The sequence below is a fragment of the Triturus cristatus genome, chromosome 3_1 (genome assembly GCF_964204655.1).
Source record: "Triturus cristatus chromosome 3_1, aTriCri1.1, whole genome shotgun sequence".
Lineage (NCBI taxonomy): Eukaryota > Metazoa > Chordata > Amphibia > Caudata > Salamandridae > Triturus > Triturus cristatus.
In genome coordinates, this window is record NC_140583.1 from 456,773,354 (window position 1) to 456,792,172 (window position 18,819).

The following is an 18,819-nucleotide window of genomic DNA, read 5'->3' on the forward strand; positions in this document are numbered from 1 at the left end:
TCATATAACGTCATCTGTTTTGTTTCTCTTTATCAATTGTAATTTTGACATTTTCAAACGAAAACATGCCGGTTGTAATTAAGTTGTCTTGATATTTTCCAGGGCTTGCAATTCTTTATTTACAACGTTAGAAAAGAGTCGAGAAGCCATTGAAATCACTAGTGAAGACCATATGATTCAGGTGCGTTGCAGCCGTTTTCGAGAACTATCACATGCACATAAACCACTTCTACTATGGTAGTTTCTTCCCGTTTTGAAAGCATTTTAGAAAACGTTTTCTTGATGTTTGTGAATTAACGGATAACAACTAAGAAAACACATGGGTGCAAAACCAAATCACGAAAAGCAATTTTAAGAAAATACAAAGTGAACCTTACATTCAAATAAAAAATGGAGTAACTAAACAATAATAATTAATTGTACTTAGAAATGAGAAAAATACATTAAATATGCAACAGAATATATATTTGCAGTGGGCCACAGTAGTGTACACCATATCAAATCTGAGTTGGGGAATAAAGTTTTCAAAATTATAAAAATATATATCTTTTTCTACAATTAGAAAAATGGATTCTTAGTGATATATATTCTCCTTGTTGCTCTTTCTGGAGCCGATGGACCCAAAGGAAGTGGCGCGTGTGCCGGCTATAATTCATGTAACAAAGTTCCGGTAGATGCGCTCTCAGGATGCAATACACAGAAACCGAAGTAGTTGCTCGAAACTGTTTATTTACACAATGCGTTTCGGCTGACAAGCAGCCTTGATCACATGTAATGAAACCACCACTTCTAGTGCCTTTAAAAATGCAAGGTGTCAGGGATAAGGGACAAATGGAGAGCAGGATATGTTGGCTATATTGGAATGTGCATGCAGTCATCCAAAATCAAGGCAAAATACATTCAAGGCACAGTCATGGAGTAAAATACATGGAGTAAAAGTAAAGTACAATGACACATGAAAAAGAAAATGTGTGAAATATACAGGTTCAAACTGCAAGTCAAAGGTAGACGACCAGTCACAAATAAGTAAAACTGAGAAAATCAGAGTGCCATACTGGTGAACACTATATGAAAAGCACACGTGTAGACATGCGAGAGAAATGCGGGTGTAGGAAATAGTACCTGATCTAGTCTCTGTGAACTCAGAAAAGTGCCCATAAGTCTGTCCATATATATGAGACCCACTGGTGATTGGCACGTTTCCATAGGAAATGTTCAAAAAACTGTCCCTAAAAAAAATTACGTATGCCTCATAGAGCCTCTGGGAACCTATTTTATATTTTGGGGAGTGGGGGCAGGTGTCGCCCCTCCTCTAGCCTTTTAGGGGCCCCGGTGCCAACTCTGATGCTTTACGGATGGGGGGAGTTATATATATATATACACACACACATACATATATATACACATATATATATATACACACACATACACACACATATATATATCCCAGTTGAAGACACAAGCCGAAACGCGTTGGCGTCCTGTTTGTGTATGGTGCACTGACTTTAAAAGTAAAACTACTATCTGCATCCCGCTGAGCCCGCTTCGTATGTTGGAGTTATCTACATGCTCTGGTGCAGCTGTCCTGATGGTAGAAGATCATTGGGCACAGTGCTATAGATATGATATCTTTCTCTCTCTCCAGGAACTGTTAATTGCCTCCCATACTGCACCACTCATGACATCAATACAATGTGCATGGCGTTGGTGCGAGTCATAGTTATTTTATAGTTAATATTTATGCCAGTCCTCTTTCAAATTTCCATTAAACATTATAGGTGAAATGGTTTCTTGGTAAAAGTATAGCTTGAAATAGGTTTTCTATGAAATCACATACAACCTTGTTTTCGAGTGGTACAGTGGTACTAAATGTTCAGTGATCCTTAATATGAATGTCTACATATCACTTCTTATGATATTTTAGTGATAGTTCATGTAAATGCTTTTACTGCTATCATACCATTTTTAATGTTCATTCTGGCTGTTATAATTGGCATCAAACACCCAAGCAATAAGGCTGCCACATAATGTCTAACATGGGTTGTTTCATATGTGTGATGTGCCCTGACTGGTTCGGATTTTAATGTGGTCACACCTGTGTCAAATTTTCCCACTACCACCCATAATGTGTTGTAGACACAGCAGCTATACTAGAACTATATGCCTGTTTGTGTACACAGATATATATACACACCAGAGTTAGACCAGGACAGAAAATAGTCCCGGGCACCAAAATAAAAGTGTCCTGTATTTGTGAATGGGGTCGTAAAAATGGCAACACATTTCATATTGTATCAGCTAGGAATTTTGTGACATCTGGACAGTCCTTAAGAGGTAGGGAATCACATGGATCTGTGGGTTCTTCTAGCTTTGTGCTTAATTGTTATGGTTTTGTGCATCTGAAATCCTTGTGAGTGGTTATGTGGGTGTGTTAGTGGCTGTATGGGTCTGTGAGTGGTTTTGTAGGTGTGTGAGTGACTATATGGGTGGGTGTGTGAGTGGCTGTGTGGGTCAGTCAGTGGATTTGAGATTGGCAGAATGGGTATGTGAATGGGTGTCTTAAGTGTCTGTGTGTGTGTGTCAATAGTTGTGTGAGTGACTGGACAGAACAGAATCTCACCTGCCCCGTTATCCAACAAGAGTACGCAGTTTTGCACAAAATATCTTGGCAACTGGAGTACTTTTTACTGGTTAATTAGTAAGTACAACCTCTTTGGGTAAATGTCTAGTGCATATTCTATGCTACAGCTGCGTAACGGACCAGGAGGAAATGTCTCCAGTGACCTTCTGAGCGTTTAATTCCGGCAATGTAATTGTTGCTCAAGAGTGTTTTTCCAGAAATCTGTGATGACATCAATTCTCCTAAAGCAAAAATGATGAGACTACAAAGAGTGCATCTCCACCAAACAATGGTACTTCCTCTTGACTATATAAAGTAAGTACTTCTTCATTTGAGATGATGGACTCACATTCATCACATCAGTGAAAGCATCATCAAAATCAGCAGGAAACTCACTGTGGGACTTTTTGGTAAGCTGCCCATCATACTGGCAAAAGGTGGGAAGACCCTTACATATTAAGAAGGTGGACAGGGTAGGGCCAAACAGGGGAGGCTTCCAAGTGAATTTGCACATTTAGACATTCTTTGTAAATTAAAGGGAGACCCATGGGCTATACTCTCACCTGGAGAGGACAAGAATGAACCCACTCGTCTCAGTCTGATTGCACTCTGATAGATCAATGATGCATTCACCTCCTGTAACCTTTGTTTTTTTCAGTGAATCTGAGTTTTTTTAACATTAAGTGTGCACAAAGCAGAAGTGAACTCCACTGCATATGTACCCTCTGCGGCAAAAAACAAAGTAATTAACTTCCATGCTTTTCGCCCCACAACATGCTATTGCTCCATTGAAATATTAGCATCTTCAAGTCACTTTCCTGATTCCCTTAATCTTGTCCACTTCCTTTCCTAGCTTCCTAGCTGTCCTCCGTCCATCTGTCAGTGGCTGAGGATAATGGCGATATAAATCTTAAAGTAATATCTTCGACTTGAGGAATAAAACTCATGAGGGGGCAAGTACCTTTTTTATTTAGATTGAAGAAAGGGAGGGCCAGTCCAATGAGGTACTTTGAAAGTGATGTAGAGGACCTTGAAAATACATCTTTGTGCCATCTATGATCAGTGAGTGTTCCTAAATGTGCCAGAGATCAATTCATGGACAGTTTATAAATTATAGTTTAGTCAGTGAGACTGAAAAAGAGAGAATTCTGTAGTCCAGAGTGTAAGAGATAAATAATAGGAGCACACTTTGCTGATATCTTTTAAGCACACATTTGTGGAAAGAACAGGACCTTATTTTCAGTGTCTGCAGTTCTGTCCCCAGGCTCCTGTTGACTGTGTCTTATCCTTTCATAAACCTGGCGAAAAGGTCACAGTCCTAGGTGAGAAAAAAACAGGATGAGAGTTTTGACCTTTCAGTGTCAAATACCACTGCCCATAGATCTTAATCAGTGAAGCCACAATGCTTCCACTGAGTTGAAGGGCAAACAGTATTCCATGAGTGGTGTCAGGATGCCAGATTTCCTTTGTTTGATAACTTTTATATATCATGAATATAACACAAAACAAGTACTCACACATCACTGAGTATGACATGGATAAGAAGGTATATGAAATAAGCATCCAAGCTACAAAAAGTGATACGGAAAGGGGTTGAGACAGTGGTCACCCGTAAATGTGCAGCAAGAGTGGGGGGCGTGATCTCACATGCACACTCTTTCATACACACACATATGCACAAACATTTATACATAAACATACACATGCATCTACCCAGCATTGCAAAGAAAATTACCGGATGGCAGGAGGGAAGCCTCTGTTCTGAGGGAAGGGATGGAAGAAAGATCATGGCGCCTCAACTTATTTGCTGACCTTGTGAAAGATCATCCAATGAGAAGAGGACCTTCCTTACCTCGTCACAGAGAGGGATGGGTCAGTGAGAGTTGCTGACCCCACTCCACTCTCTGACAAATTTCACTCATGGAAAATCGGCCCTGGGCACTTCAAGGCTTAAAACTGAAGCGCCCAGGTCCGAGTCTATCAGTAACTCTCCCTCATCATGAGGGGGGACTCACAGTAGACTTTGTAGGGCTGAGGAGGTCACACCCACTAAGGCACAGTAAATTTGGCTCCGGCAGCCAGGCACCTGCGCACTTAGCGCTTGTACAGCACCAGGCTGCCTGATCCACACATTAAGAGTGCCCATCAGGCTGACCTTTGCTCAGTCTGCAGACACTCTGTCGTATAGTTTCTATAAAACCTATACAGGATCTGCACTGTAGGATTGATGTCGGAATGATTCTGAACACCCCCACCGGGTGTGTTGGCCTTTTGTATCAGGTAGCTCACAGTGACACTAGAATCTCCTCTTAACAAAGAGACGATAGTTATTGGCAACTATCGAACATGACAACCCTGATGCCTCAGGACCGTGGAAACAATATACTACTTTTCGCTCCGTCACTTGTGCTTACTTAGTCTGTCTTAGAGCAGTAAACAGAATAAACAGACTGGGCGTTTCAATAAGTATTTATTGAACAGTTGTTATTCTGGTGTAAAATAGATTAGCTGCAACACCGGTTAGACAGTAGCAGCTATATAGGATTACAAGAACTATGAAAGTAAACGGATGGTAAAGCTCTACCATCTTGCAGTAATCATGAATACATACAAGTACATAAAATACATGATAATAAAAAGATGTGTACTACTAGGATGTCTCCCTAACTAGATGTACCTAATTGTACCTAGCATGTATGTAGGTATTAAGCCAAGAATCCTTCTTGGATAAATTCAACCCCATTACCTGAATGGGGGAGGAGCCGGTAGGAGAGGGTTGGGAAGCAAGGGTGGCCAGGGCATCATTTCTCAATGCATCTTGTTTGTTAATAAATCAATAAAAATATTTCAACCTAAAAAAGGATGCATAAAATAAAGAGAAATAGATCTGTTGAATGTTGATTGTGCTCAGGGGTTGTGGCATGAGTAGATCGAAATAGCTTGGGAAGCAAAAGAAAAGTTATCCTTTAATACATTACTATACACACCTCCAAAGTAAATGACAACAGGAGTGGAGGGGTAAAGAAGGCAATATAGCCGACTCCCCTTACTTTCTAACAGCCCAGAGCGTTAGTACACAATGGTAAATGCGAAGACCTGGAACTCCCTGTCTCTTCACCTCAGGCAATCACATTCACTGCCACAATTCAGGAAGGACCTCAAGACCTGGCTCTTCGACTGAACCGCAGATCCAACCCCCCACCACTCCACTCCGTGCCTTGAAACGCTCACAGGTGAATAGTCAGACTTTATAAGAGTACTGATTCATTGATTGAATGTTCCTAGGGGTAGAGCGATAGACATGTCCTGCATCGCGTAGGTGGATTGTGATAGGCACATAGCAGGACAAAGTAGGATGGGCGTGGTTTGGATTATTGGGGAAATTGTATTGTCAGCAACAACATACAGGAAAATAGGAACTAAGCAAGTGCACCACAGAGACCTCACTTGGAAACAAGAACTCCAGTGAATACAATGATAATATCTACAACAAAACAAACTTAAAATCCTAACATGGAATTTTTTTTATTTTAAGAAGTTTTATATAGCGTTAACTTGCCCGGAAGGTATCTGGTATCAGAGCGCTTTACATAGCACCAGTTGCATTACATGAGGACACAATCATTTTTGTTAGGCACGGGGAGTTTAAGTGATTTGCCCAGAATCACAGTATTTTCAGCGTCATTGCCGAGACTCGAAACCATTTCCCCAGATTCGAGGTCAACTGCCCTAGCGATTAGGCCAACACCTCTCCCTGTGGAATGTGAGCGATGCGAAGAACAAAATGAAACACTTATTGGCTTAGCCAATCAGTCTCGACAATGGAGGTGCCTAATTACAGAGATCGATGCTTTTGCACAGCACGCTTTTTTTGTCTGACTTTTTAATGAACGGATGTGTGCATTGTTGGGAAAAGATTGTGATTTGCAGAGCAATATGACTTTATATTTACTCGCAGGGCTCTCTTGTTTGAAGCGCTGACAAAATGAACCTTGCCATATTGTTAACAAACAGGCAACGAAGAGCCCATTCAGTGCTGTGAAGCTAAGCACGGATATATAATGCACCTCGGTGGATAAGATCGAGGCCAGGGTTGCTGAACACACCACCCATGGGTGCAGAGACACTGACATTTTAAGGAAGGTATGTGTGCATTCGTGAGAAAAGATTGTGATTTGCAGAACAAGATTAGCCTTACATTTGCTCATGGGCCTCTTTTGTTGGAGCACTGACATAGTGATGTAGGCACAGTGTATGATAAAACTTATTTAACCCGTTCCATGCATCGGATGCGCTGGAGCTGTCCGACGCATAAGTGCTCATGTGCGTCAGACGGCTCCCTCACGACCGAAGCCATGGCACAGAGAATCCCTCTGTTGCGGGTCCAGAGGGATTTTTTCTTTCTTCCCAACAGCCTCGGGAGCTGGGGAAGAGCTTCTCTAGCTCCCGAGGCTGTATATTTGTTTTCTATGAAATGACGATTAGCGCGCACATCACACTGACGTCATTTCATAAAAAACCGAAACTGAAATGAGCCGATAGTGCTCAGCCCCCTGAGAACATAGAAAGTCAGGAGAGGTATTGTTGGAAAGGGGAGAATCTCCCCTTTCCAATGGTACCCTCCCTAGTGGATCCCTGCTTGGGGAGCGCCCCAGGAGGGCGATCGCCAAGCAGGGATCCACCCACTAGTCACCAGGGAGGGGATAGCGGCCCCTTGGACAAGGGCCTTTGCTCCCAACAAAAATAATTGGGCACAATCAGTCTTTCTGCCCCCCTTGGGAGGCAGATGGAGGGAGCAAAAAGCCCACTAGATGTTAGGATTATTTTTTGTTTATTTGATTTGAGGTGGGGGCTGCCCAAGATGGGCATGCCAGTTCCCCCACCCCTTGCACAATTAGTCTTTCTGCCAATCTGCCCCCCAGGGGAGGGCAGAAAGCCCACTAGAAGCCAAGGCTTTTTTTTAAATTTGATTTAGTGGTGGAGGTTGCCCAAGATGGGCACACTAATGCCCCCACCCCGAGCAAAATTGCAGTCTTTCTGCCCACCGGGGGTGGACAGAAAGCCCACTAGAAGCCAGGGATTTTTTTTTGTTTCTATGATTTAGGGGTGGGGGCTGCCCAAGATGGGCATGCTAATGCCCCAACCCTCCCTCCAGCAAAATTCCAGGGGGGGGGCAGAAAGACCACTAGAAGCAAGTGATTTAAAAAAAAAATGGTTTTGTGGTGGGGGCTGCCCAAGATGGGCATTGCAATAGCCCCACCCCCCTAGTAAAATTCCAGTCTTTCTGCCACACTGGGGGGGCGGGGCAGATGGGGGCAATAGCCCCTTATCTGCCCCCAGGGGCGGCAGAAAGCACCCTAAGCACCAGAGATATTTTTTATATGTATATAGGGGTGGGGGCGGCCCAAAAGTTGTAGGATCATTGCACAGGCACAAATTTCCTACTATCCAACATTCCCCTTGAGCTCCCGAGAAAAATGATACCTCACTTGTATGAATGCCTTAAGTAGCCTCAGCCTAAAAACGTATAAACAAACAGCCCTTTTGGACCCCCTCAATCTCTGCACCTTTTTGGCCCTTCCATGTCATAGGCACTCGGCCCATCCACACAAGTAAGGTATCATTTTTTTCAGGAGACTGAGGGGAATGATGAGTGGTAGGAAATTGGTGCGGTGCGGTGAACCCACAACATTCCCACACAGATATTAGAGAAAAATGTGACTTTTTAGCTAAATTTGAGGTTTACTGCAAATGTTTGGAGGGAAAATGTTGGGGGATCTACGCAAGCCACACCTCCCTGGATTCCCAAGGGTGTCTAGTTTTCAGATATGTCTGGGTTTTTTAGGTTCTCTTTGATTTCTGCAAACCCAGGACCAAAAACACAGGCAAATACCTATATCAAAAACGACCTGGTTTTTCAAGGGGATCACCTACGTTTTTGGTTCCGGGCTCATCGGCCTTCTAAGGAAACATACCAAACCCACATGTTTCTGAAAACTAGACACCCTAGGGAGTCCAGGGAGGTATGGGTTGCATGGACCTCCCAATGTTTTCCTACCCAGAATCCCTTGAACCTCAAATTTAGCTGAAAAAATAATTTCTTTCCTCAGATTTCTGTGTGGGAAAGTTGTGGGATCACCGGGCTGACAAATTTACTACCACCCAGTGTTCCTCCGGGTCTCCTGATAAAAATGGCACCTCACTCGTGTGGGTGGGCCAAGTATCCGCGACAGGCAAAGGCCCAAAACGTATTGTGGAGACATTAAAATGACCTACCAGAAAAATACCTGGTTTTGCAAGGGGGCCACCTGGGTTTTTGGCCCTGGGCTCGGCGGCCTTCTAGGGAAACCTAGCAAACTCACACATTTCTGAAAACTAGACACGCTGGGGTGTCCAGGGAGATATCGCTTGCGTGGATCCCCCAACGTTTCCCTACCCAGATTCCCTGCAGACCTCACATTTAGCTCGACAAAATCACTTTTTCCTCACATTGTTGAGGGAAACAGAACCTGGTGAAAGCCACACAAGTCATCCCCTCCTGGATTCCCCTAGGTGTCTAGTTTTCAAAAATGTATAGGTTTGCTAAGTTTCCCTAGGTGCTGGCAGAGCTAGGGTTCAAAATCCAAAGCAAGCACTTTGCAAAAAAAGGGTCAGTAGTTGTCCACATTGGATTTTGGGCTGTTGCTGTCGCGGGCACTAGGCCTACCCATACAAATGATGTACCATTTTTATCTGAAGATTTTGGGCAATGTGGGGTGGGTGGAGTTTTGTGGATCTACACAGATTCTAGAACTTTCCATCACAGGAATGTGAGGAAAGGGTGTTTTATTTTTTACAAATTTGAGGTTTGAAGGAGATTCTGGGTAACATAACCTGGTGAGAGCAACACAAGTCAGCCCCTCCTGGATTCCCCAGGGGGTCTAGCTTTCAAAAATGTATATGTTTGCTAGGTTTCCCTAGGTGCCAGCTGAGCTTGGGTTCAAAATCTACAGCTAGACACTTTGCCAAAAAAATGGTCAGTTTTCACTGTAAAATTGTGGTGTGTCAATGTTGCGTTTGGGGCCGTTTCCTGTCGCGGGCACTAGGCCTACCCACACAAGTGAGGTACCATTTTTATCAAGAGTGTTAGGGGAACTCAGAATTGGAGAGCAACTGTTATTACCTATTGACTTTCTATGCATTTCTGCCTTCCTAATGTTAGACAATGTGTAAAAAATAAGTCACTTTGAAAAATTTACTACAATTCACAGGCTAGTATGGGTAACCACAATTTCGGAGATGTGCAAAGAGCTACTATTTCTAAACTCTATATTTCTTTCCCATTTCGGAAATACATAGGTGTCTTTGAAACCTATTTTTCACTATTTAAATTTTACCAAATTAATAGCTATGTACCCGGTACACATAAAAAACCACTGCAAGACGCTGCTCAGTTATTGGCTCTGGGTTCCTCCAGTACTTGGTGAACCAACAAGCCCTATATATCCCCCACAACCAGAAGGGTCAAGCAAATGTAACTGTATATTGCTTTTAAACATCTGTCATACTTAGAAGTTACAGGTGAAAAGGTTGGCACAAATGGCTGTTTTTTCCAACTCATTTTTATTTTTTCTTATTTCCAACTGTTATTTTCTATAAAACAACCTTGAAGGATCTACACAAATGACCCCTTGCTGAATTAAAAATGGTGTCTACTTTTCTGAAATGTTTAGCTTTTCGTGATCCATTGTTGCTTTCACACCCATTTCTACCACTAACTTGAAGGAGGTTGAAAGCACAAAAAGTAGCCAAAATAGGCTATATCCCAGTAAAATGCCAAAACTGTAATAGAGAAATTGGTTTTCTGACAAACATCTGCTTGTCTCTGAAAGCTGGGAAGATAAGGATTTCAGCACCACAAAGCATTTGTTGATACCATTTGCAGGGCAAAAACCAGACGCTTTCTTCTGCAGCACTTTCTCCCCGTTAAAAAAAAAAAGAAAAAAAACAATTAGTTGTATTTTGGCTAATTTCTGGGACCCCCACCAAGGGAATCCATAAACCCTGGGTACCTTTTAAAACCCCGTTATGTTAGAAGAAAAGGGCATGAATACCTTATGGGGACCAAAAGGTACAGGGGCCTAAGCGCAAACTACCCCAAAAAGCCAAAAAAAGACTTAGCACAGGGGGGGAAGGGATAGCAGTGAAACGATTAAGTGAAACCCGTTGCACTAATCCAGACAACCCTTAGGGTGATTTTAGTGGTCTTCGATAACCATAGAAAGCTCTTTAAATGGTAGCTGTGGAGAGCAGCCTTCAGGCTTATCTTAAAGGAATGTTAAGCATCTTGTTTTACCAGATCTAATCATGTAGTGTAGGTTAAGTGAAAAAGAAGTACACAGTGTATATATAAAGATATGTCTGTTTATTACTCATAACTCACTAACGCGTTGGTATATCTCCTAACCAGAGATATAAACACAAATACACAACAATACCTGAATTGTAATAGGTTAGTAACACAAAATACAGTGGTCTCCTGGGGGGAGACCAAACCATATATACATAAGAAAGTAGAATGTGAACTGCGACCAAAGTCGGGACCAGGAGACTCTGAGGAGTGGGGAACACCTGGAACCACCCAAGGTAAGTACCCAGGAGCCCCAAGAAGGCTGTGTGCACAGTAGAAACACAGCCACATGTCCAATGGAAGACAACGGGAACATCGTGGTTGCAGTTTTGGAGAAGGAGGACCCTTTCCAGTGGACCTTAAAGAAACCCTGTTGAAGACAGAAGATTGGATAGTTGCCCCACCAGTGGGTACCCCAGGAACTAGGAGACCCACACCAGGAAAGCCGGGTGCATAAGTGCGAAGTGACGTTGGAAACTGCCGTAGAGCACAATGGAGGACTTCAGGAAAGATGCCGCTGGAGAAGACTGTATCCGGCCGAATTCAAGGGTAAATTCTGGAAGTGAAGAACCTGTATTCAGAGGGAACAGTGTGTATGCCACACGGAGGTGACCAGGAGGTCAAATCTGAAGAGCCAAACACAGGTAACCCCTTAAGTACCCTAGGCAAAGGGTTGGAACGACTCATTGGTCCCTCCCAGAGGAGGGGCTGAACAGAGGGGAGGATACTCCCTTGTCCATTTTCGCACCAGAGCGGGAGCCAAGGGCTCCCAGAACTGGTTCCAACTGGAGTATTCAAAGAGGGCACTAAATGTGCTCTTCAAAGCAGTGTGGTAGCGCTGGCCAGTGCTCCCACTCCAGGTGCTGTACACACCTCCCTGAGACAGGAAACCTGTTCTACCTTCCCCTGCTCAAGCTTGGCTCAGCAGCAGGAGAGCAGAATTGTGTCTGTGGTCGGCAGCAGAACTAGCTTGCTGTCAGATCCTGAAAGGCTGTTACTGGTAGTACAGAGGGGTACCCCATGGGATCATGCTTCCAACATTAGAATCGAGGTTGGGGTATGATTCCAACATATTTGATACCAAACATTACCGGGTCGGTGCAGACTCTATATAGTTAGGACTGATGTCCACTATATGTATTAAAATGTCTGACTGCACTGTTAAAGCCTGGAGAATCGACTCCAGGGTTTGTAGGGGTGTCCTTCCCATGCAGGGACACCCTCACACTTATAACAAAGCACTCTTTCCTCAGGACTGAAGAGCCTGCCATAGGGGTGACTTATAGGTTTTAAGTGCAGTGACCTCAGATATAAGGAAGCTTACATCTGTCGTGAGAGGGGCAAGGACCAACTCACACAGGCTGCAATGACAGGCCTGTAATCATGGTTTGAGTGGGCTCTCATGGTTGGCACAATTCATGCTGCAGCCCATATGACACTGCTGGTGTACCTATGCCCTGTGTACCTTAGTACCATATACTAGGGGCTTACAGGGGTACGCCAGTAGCCAATTATGGAGGTGCAATGGTACTTACCAGGGCCAATTTAGGGAGGAAGCACAGTGTCTGGGGTCCCGATTGTCAGGATCCTTGTCAGACTAGTAAAAAAAATATACTGACACCAACAAAAAGTGGGGGTAGCCATGAAAGCAGATCCTACCTTTCTACAGTGAGTCTTGCTTTATTGTTAACAAACAGGTAGCAAAGACTACTGCTGGGTGGATAGGGCTGGGGCCAATAGTCACTGAACTCACCACCCATGGGTGCAGAGACACTGACATTTTAATGAACGGATGTGTGCGTTGGTGAGAAAAAAATTGTGATTTGTAGCTGTTGTATATGCCTAAGATATTAAAATATAAAACATACGCACACTGCACATATGGAAGTGACACAAAAAAAAGTGCTTGTATTACATGGCATATTTTTATGTTGATAAATTGAAAACGTTACTGAATTTGTCTGTTTCTGTAATCCTTAGAGGAGATATCCTCGGTATTCGGTCACATTTTGACTTCAACGCTGTATGAATCATGCCACATTTCACGTTAACAGTGAAAAAACACGTAATTTTGGGGAAAGTCTATTTTGCAGGGATGGCTAGACACAAAAGTTCGAACACCGCCACCCCTATACTGAAGAGCGCGCAGGCAGCAATATCGGTCTCTTCTGAAACCATGTTGGAATCAGTCAATCCTCAGTCTATGAACGTTAGATGTCTGCTTGTTAGTAACCATTTGCTTAGACTTTTTTTTTCTAACATAGTTTTATTGTTTTTCAAAAGTACATCAGACTTGAATTCACCATTCACCAAAGTACCAGCTACGATTGCGCAGGCGGCTGAATAAGCATGCTTCGATTCCGTCGCCGGTTGCGCCGAACCGTCAGTGTAAATGACACAATGGTAATCTTCAAGCGGGCGCAAAGACAGAGGAGCTGGATTAACAAATTCATACTGCAAGTACTCCTGAGTCTGTAATGAGGCATCAAAGATATAGGTGACATCCAGTGATGTCAAGGAAGTGGCCCATTGTATCCAACGTGGATGCAAAGCTTTAGAATTAGGTACACTGGCCTTCATCACTGCCTCTAGAACAGGATACGGTGTGACAACCAACATGCGTTTCCCTTGTGACAGTGCTCGTTCTTTAATAATCGCCATCTGCACTGCAGTCAAAACTTTTTCCACCGTGGAAAAACGCATTTTCAGCCAAAGTGTACAGGTGTGATTTGTAAGCAATGGGGACTGTGTCGCCCTCATTGAACGTTAAGTACGTGAAACCCACTGTGCCAGGCACAATTCTTATCACCAGGTTAGTGTGGTTATCACGTGTCAGTAAGTATTTCGAAGCAAGAAGATCAGCCTGCAAAGAATGCAAGGTAGCTGAATGCTCTGGCAGCCAGTTCAACTTGGAAAAAGTAGGTAGTACCAAGGCATATAGTGGCTTGATACGCTGGGTATAATCGGGAATGTAAGTACGCCCGAAATTCAGATAACCCAGTAAAGACTGTAATTTTTTCAGCGTTGTCGGAGCACGCAAACATGCGCACTTCTCCAAGAAGTGAGGGGCTAAACCTCGACCTTCATTGTTGAGCTCGTAGCCCAAAAACAACACTGTATACTCTGCGATGTGTGGCTTCGCAAAGTTGAATTTGTAACCGAAGTGCGAAAACATAACAATGATGCGATCAACGCGACACAGATGCGACCATAATTCGTCTGTTAGATAGATATCGTCAACATACGAGTACGCATCAGGGTCAATGCTCTCTAACAGAGAGACTACACGTGCGGCAAAGACGCCAGGGTTGTTTTTATAGCCCATGGCCAATCTCTTAAACTGTTTTTGTTTGCCGCCACAAGTAAACGCTGTCTACTGACTACTAATAGAGGACAGATTATGGCTGAAAAAGCCATTGGATATGTCAAGTGTGGTCTTAAACCGTTTCCTCACGAGACTATCAACTAGGGCAAAACTGTGGGTATTCTGTACAGCACAAGTCCGACAATGAGAGTTCAAATGCCGGCAATCCAAAACTATCCGGTACGACCCATCAGGTTTGGTTGCAGTGAATAGAGGATTATTCATTGGTGACACACAGGTCTCAATAACACCTTGATATTCCAATTGCTCAAGGATTTCTGCGACGTGAGATCTAGCTTTGCGGTGCATGGGATATTGGGGCTGCGGCTGGGGCATAGACCGTAAAGGAATCTCATGGCATGAAGACAATTTATCCCACCCAACCTGAGTACGGTACAGAGCCGGAGCAAGCACCTGGGCCCACTCTTCTGCAAATCTTTGAGCGTGATCCTTTGGCACCCTGTGCGCGAAGGACGGGAGGATTACCTCCTCCCCTCTTGGAGCAGCCAGAATGAAAGCTGGGGGCCAGTCCGCCTCCACTAATAGAATATCATATGTAGAGGTCAGATTATCCCAAAAAATCCCTTGTATTGTACGTTGTATGTCACCTTCAATCAAAAGGACTATGTCATATAGTCTGTCAGGGGGTATGTCATATAGTCTGTCAGGGGGAGCCACTCTAGTATCTGCAGTTTCTATTGTAATGTACGTGTCAGTTGCGGTCGCCGCCAGATATGGACGGAGTGCTTGCCGCACTACTGTAACCTCCGCTGCGCTGTTGAGCAGCGTTAGTGCCCATGTCCGGTTCCGAAGCTGCGTTCTCACTATCTGTGGCATACCTCGATGTTAGCGCAGCAACCTTCTTCTTTTGAAACGTGGGACTTTGATGTGCAAATTCGTCCTGCTTGCTCTTACCATCAGGCTGACGGGGTTGCTCACGTCCTTGTTGGGCACCCCGACCCTTTGCCACGTTCTCCGCCACCGGACTGTGAGGCCGATGTTTCCTGTGAAGATCGAGGAGAACATTGTTCAGTAACCTGAAATCTGTCCGGTGACCTAATCCTAGTGCGATCGCGCAAATAATATGTGCGTTCACTAGATGCCTGTATCGGTGATGCAGGACGAGACCCCTGTTTCTGTTGCTGCTTTCCTTGTTTCTTAGTTCTCCAAGTTTGTTTAGGAAAAGTTGGACGATCGTCTTTGACAGACGAGCTCGCCTTAGTTTGCTGTTGTACATCTGGAATGACAATCGTAGGCTTAATCCCCACACTACTGCGGCCAATTGTCCTATAAGCCTCCGCAACAATTTTAGGCAACTCTCGGGGCTTAGTGAGTTCGTCAACGAGGGCTAAACCATTCGCCACTTGAAAGTGAACCGCATCACCCTTGAGGGTACCAAGGATGAGAGTGGCAACCACGTCGAACACACCGACAAGCCTCATTCCCAACTCGACCGCCGCCTCCGGACCGTGTTGATCTTGAACACGTTTGATGACGGAGGGAAGCACGGCCATAGATTGGGTGCCGAAGCACTTTGAGTAGACCGCTGCAAAAACTTTACCCCAGTTGTCACAATCGGCCACCTCTGGGACTAAGTCTTTCTGTAAACTAATGGTGAGTATCCTGTGTTTCTCCACAGGAGTAGAGTGCGGAAACTCTGCTTCCAGCTGGTCAAATTTCTTAGCAAGCCAATTAGGTAAATCATCCTTATTCTGGGGGCACTTGCCCATTACCGAATTAACCATGACGGGACTAATGACAATCCCGGCCAGGCCAGCTGGCTGCCCCGCAACAACAGGTGCCCCCACCGGGACGTTGCGTGAAACGTATTGCACTAAAGCCCGATGTACTTTAATCAGGGCTGTATGGAGGACACGTAACTCATCCACCGTAGCATTCAAATAACGAGGATGAGGTGTAAATCCGGCCAGTACCGGCCAAGGGGCCCCTGGAATGGGCAAAGGGCCCAAACGAACCGGTGTAACCGTGTGGGGAGGGTGCCATTAAACCAAATACGATGCTGCCATGCCAAAATAGGAATCTCCTGTGTCCTATATGGCGTATAATTCGCTGGGACCCGCGTGGGAGTATAGGAGTGAAACGTACTGTCGTCCGCATTCACTGCAGGCATAGTAACCCAAGAGTAAAACAACTCGTAGGGATATGATGCATCGGCACTCACCACAAAAATAACAGCCATCCCATCATCCGGGACCCCGAACTGCGTCAAATGACGCCGGAGAGGTGCTCGGCTATGCGCCGCAATATCGACCGCAGCCATAAGGACACAGAGAAGAAAAACAATCTATATTATAGTAGCACAAGGGTTCAAAAACATAAAAACCTTTTTAATTGACAATCTTGACTGAACCTATTGAATTAATAGGTAGGTTAAAACCGTCACTCCCTCTATCCGGAAACAAGAGTGAGGGTGTCGTGGACTAATATAAGCACTACTAAGGCTTCTCAAATCATAAGACCAAATGTTAGGTGCGCCATGTTTCAGGGATTCTGCTCATGCACAGAACTATGCGCAGGAAACCAGGACCTCCGTGAATTGCGGTGTACCAAAAACTCACCTCCGTACCCAGAACCCCTATCCTACTAGCATCAGTGTCTCATTCGCTCTCCATATCAACTCGGAGCTACCAATGATTAGACAACCCAGAACATGCGACTTAGAGTACTCTCAGGAATAGTGGGAATTAGAAATACCTGTTTGTTATTATTCTCATATCAGTCCACAACAAGAGTAATCAGAGACACAGTAAAGTATAAAATGTTAATTTTATAAACTACGTGTCCTAAGATGCAGTACTTTGGCTAACATAAGCAGACAAATGATTAAAAACAAAACCATCAGCATTGTTACAATACCATAGAAAATGAAGGGCGAAATCATATTACAAATGATAGTGGAATACAACCACCCTCCCTTCACTAGTAAGCTAGTATTATTAAACTAATAGAAGGTCTCTAGGTTTGAACGGGGAACCCCATACTGTAAATATCAGCTTAGGTGAATCACATCACAGGATCAGTTTTGCTCTGTGCCTGGAAAAGTTCTTCTCCAGAATGTGTGTCTAATGCATGCAAACTGCAATATTAAAAGCGCTCGAGTTTCAAATATTTGCAGCTGTGTGCGTGTTATGGCTAGAGCGTGGGCCGATCAACCTGAATTCAAAAGCATACATTGTTTGTTGGCCCTGACTGTTTATGCACACTATGTTCTGACCAAGGTCGCGGTGCACGTCTAGGGATATGAACAAAAGACAGTTCTCATGTGATGAAAAGGCAGGCAAGCAGTTTTCATATAATAACATTGATCTTCAGTGTCGTGTGCAAAAGCAGCAAAAGTGACAAGATGAGGTTTCTAACTTCTAAAACGCTTATGCTAACATAGCAATGTGTGCATCTAAAACTCCATCTCCACTACACCCCGGCTGGCTCTCCATTGCTCGTACGAATACCTCATGGTGCGGGCCCGCTATAGCGTAGCTGCTCTGAAGTGCGTGCCCTATTGTGCAAGCTCACACTTGAGAGCCTGCGCTGGCCTGATGAGCAGCTGTAAAACATACCATCCGTGACCCGGGCTCAGTGTCCCATGCTTTGCCACTATTCAGCTAGGAGGAGGGCGAGCCGCAGAGCCCCTGAGGGAGGGGTAGTAAGGTGCCATATCAGGAGAGGACGTAGAAGTGGCAGGGAACATGGGAAAGAATAGGCAACCGACAATAGATCCAGCAAACGGGAAGCCTATGGTCAGATTGAAGCCCACAAAGTACATGCAGCATGTCTCCTCGAGACAGCACATGCACTGTCCACAGCCAAGACCTAAAAAGGGCCCTCATAATGTGCTTTTGAAGGAGACACACTTTATAGGTAATAAATGCCAACTATTATTTGGGGTAAATATAAATTACTTATCCAAGTGGGCTTTTCCTACAGGGCTTTAGACATGGCCATACTAACTAGATGATCCAAACCATTTGCGATCAAAGTGAATTGCATTTGACGAAGATGCTGTTTCATGGTGCTTTTGGGGGAATTAGAAAGCAAGACAGTGGTGCTGGTGTCTGTGCACTTAACCTGACAATACAGCAGAGCACACTAAACAGGCTAAGCATGGCAATTGTACTGTCCCTAAGGGATTACTACAAGTAAGTGAAAACTTTAATTTTATGCTGTGAAAAATTACCATACAGCAGCAGGAACACATAAGCAGCAACTGCTGCAGTGTAGTGCAATCGCTTGACAATATACATTCGGCTCATTGCACACTAACAAGTTTGGATTACTATTACTCTGATAAAAGACTTCTCAAAGGCACATAACCTATATAGCTGGCCAGAGGGCTATCAAACTACTCCCAGTAACAGTCACCTTAAAACAGAAGGACAGACAGAAAAGATGAATGGAGGCTAAATGCATGCGAACTCAAAAACAGTA

The 18,819-nt window shown here is 44.2% G+C and overlaps 1 protein-coding gene across 6 annotated transcripts in view; it reads left to right on the top strand.

The window, feature by feature from the left end:
• PDE8A (phosphodiesterase 8A) overlaps positions 1 to 18,819 on the top strand; it is a 2,267,087-nt gene that overhangs the window by 1,272,351 nt on the left and 975,917 nt on the right. For all 6 annotated transcript variants that reach the window (XM_085644266.1, XM_085644269.1, XM_085644268.1 and 3 more), the window contains exon 7: positions 103 to 181. In XM_085644266.1, the coding sequence (XP_085500392.1) occupies positions 103 to 181 (79 nt within the window). The remainder of the gene's footprint in view (positions 1 to 102; positions 182 to 18,819) is intronic.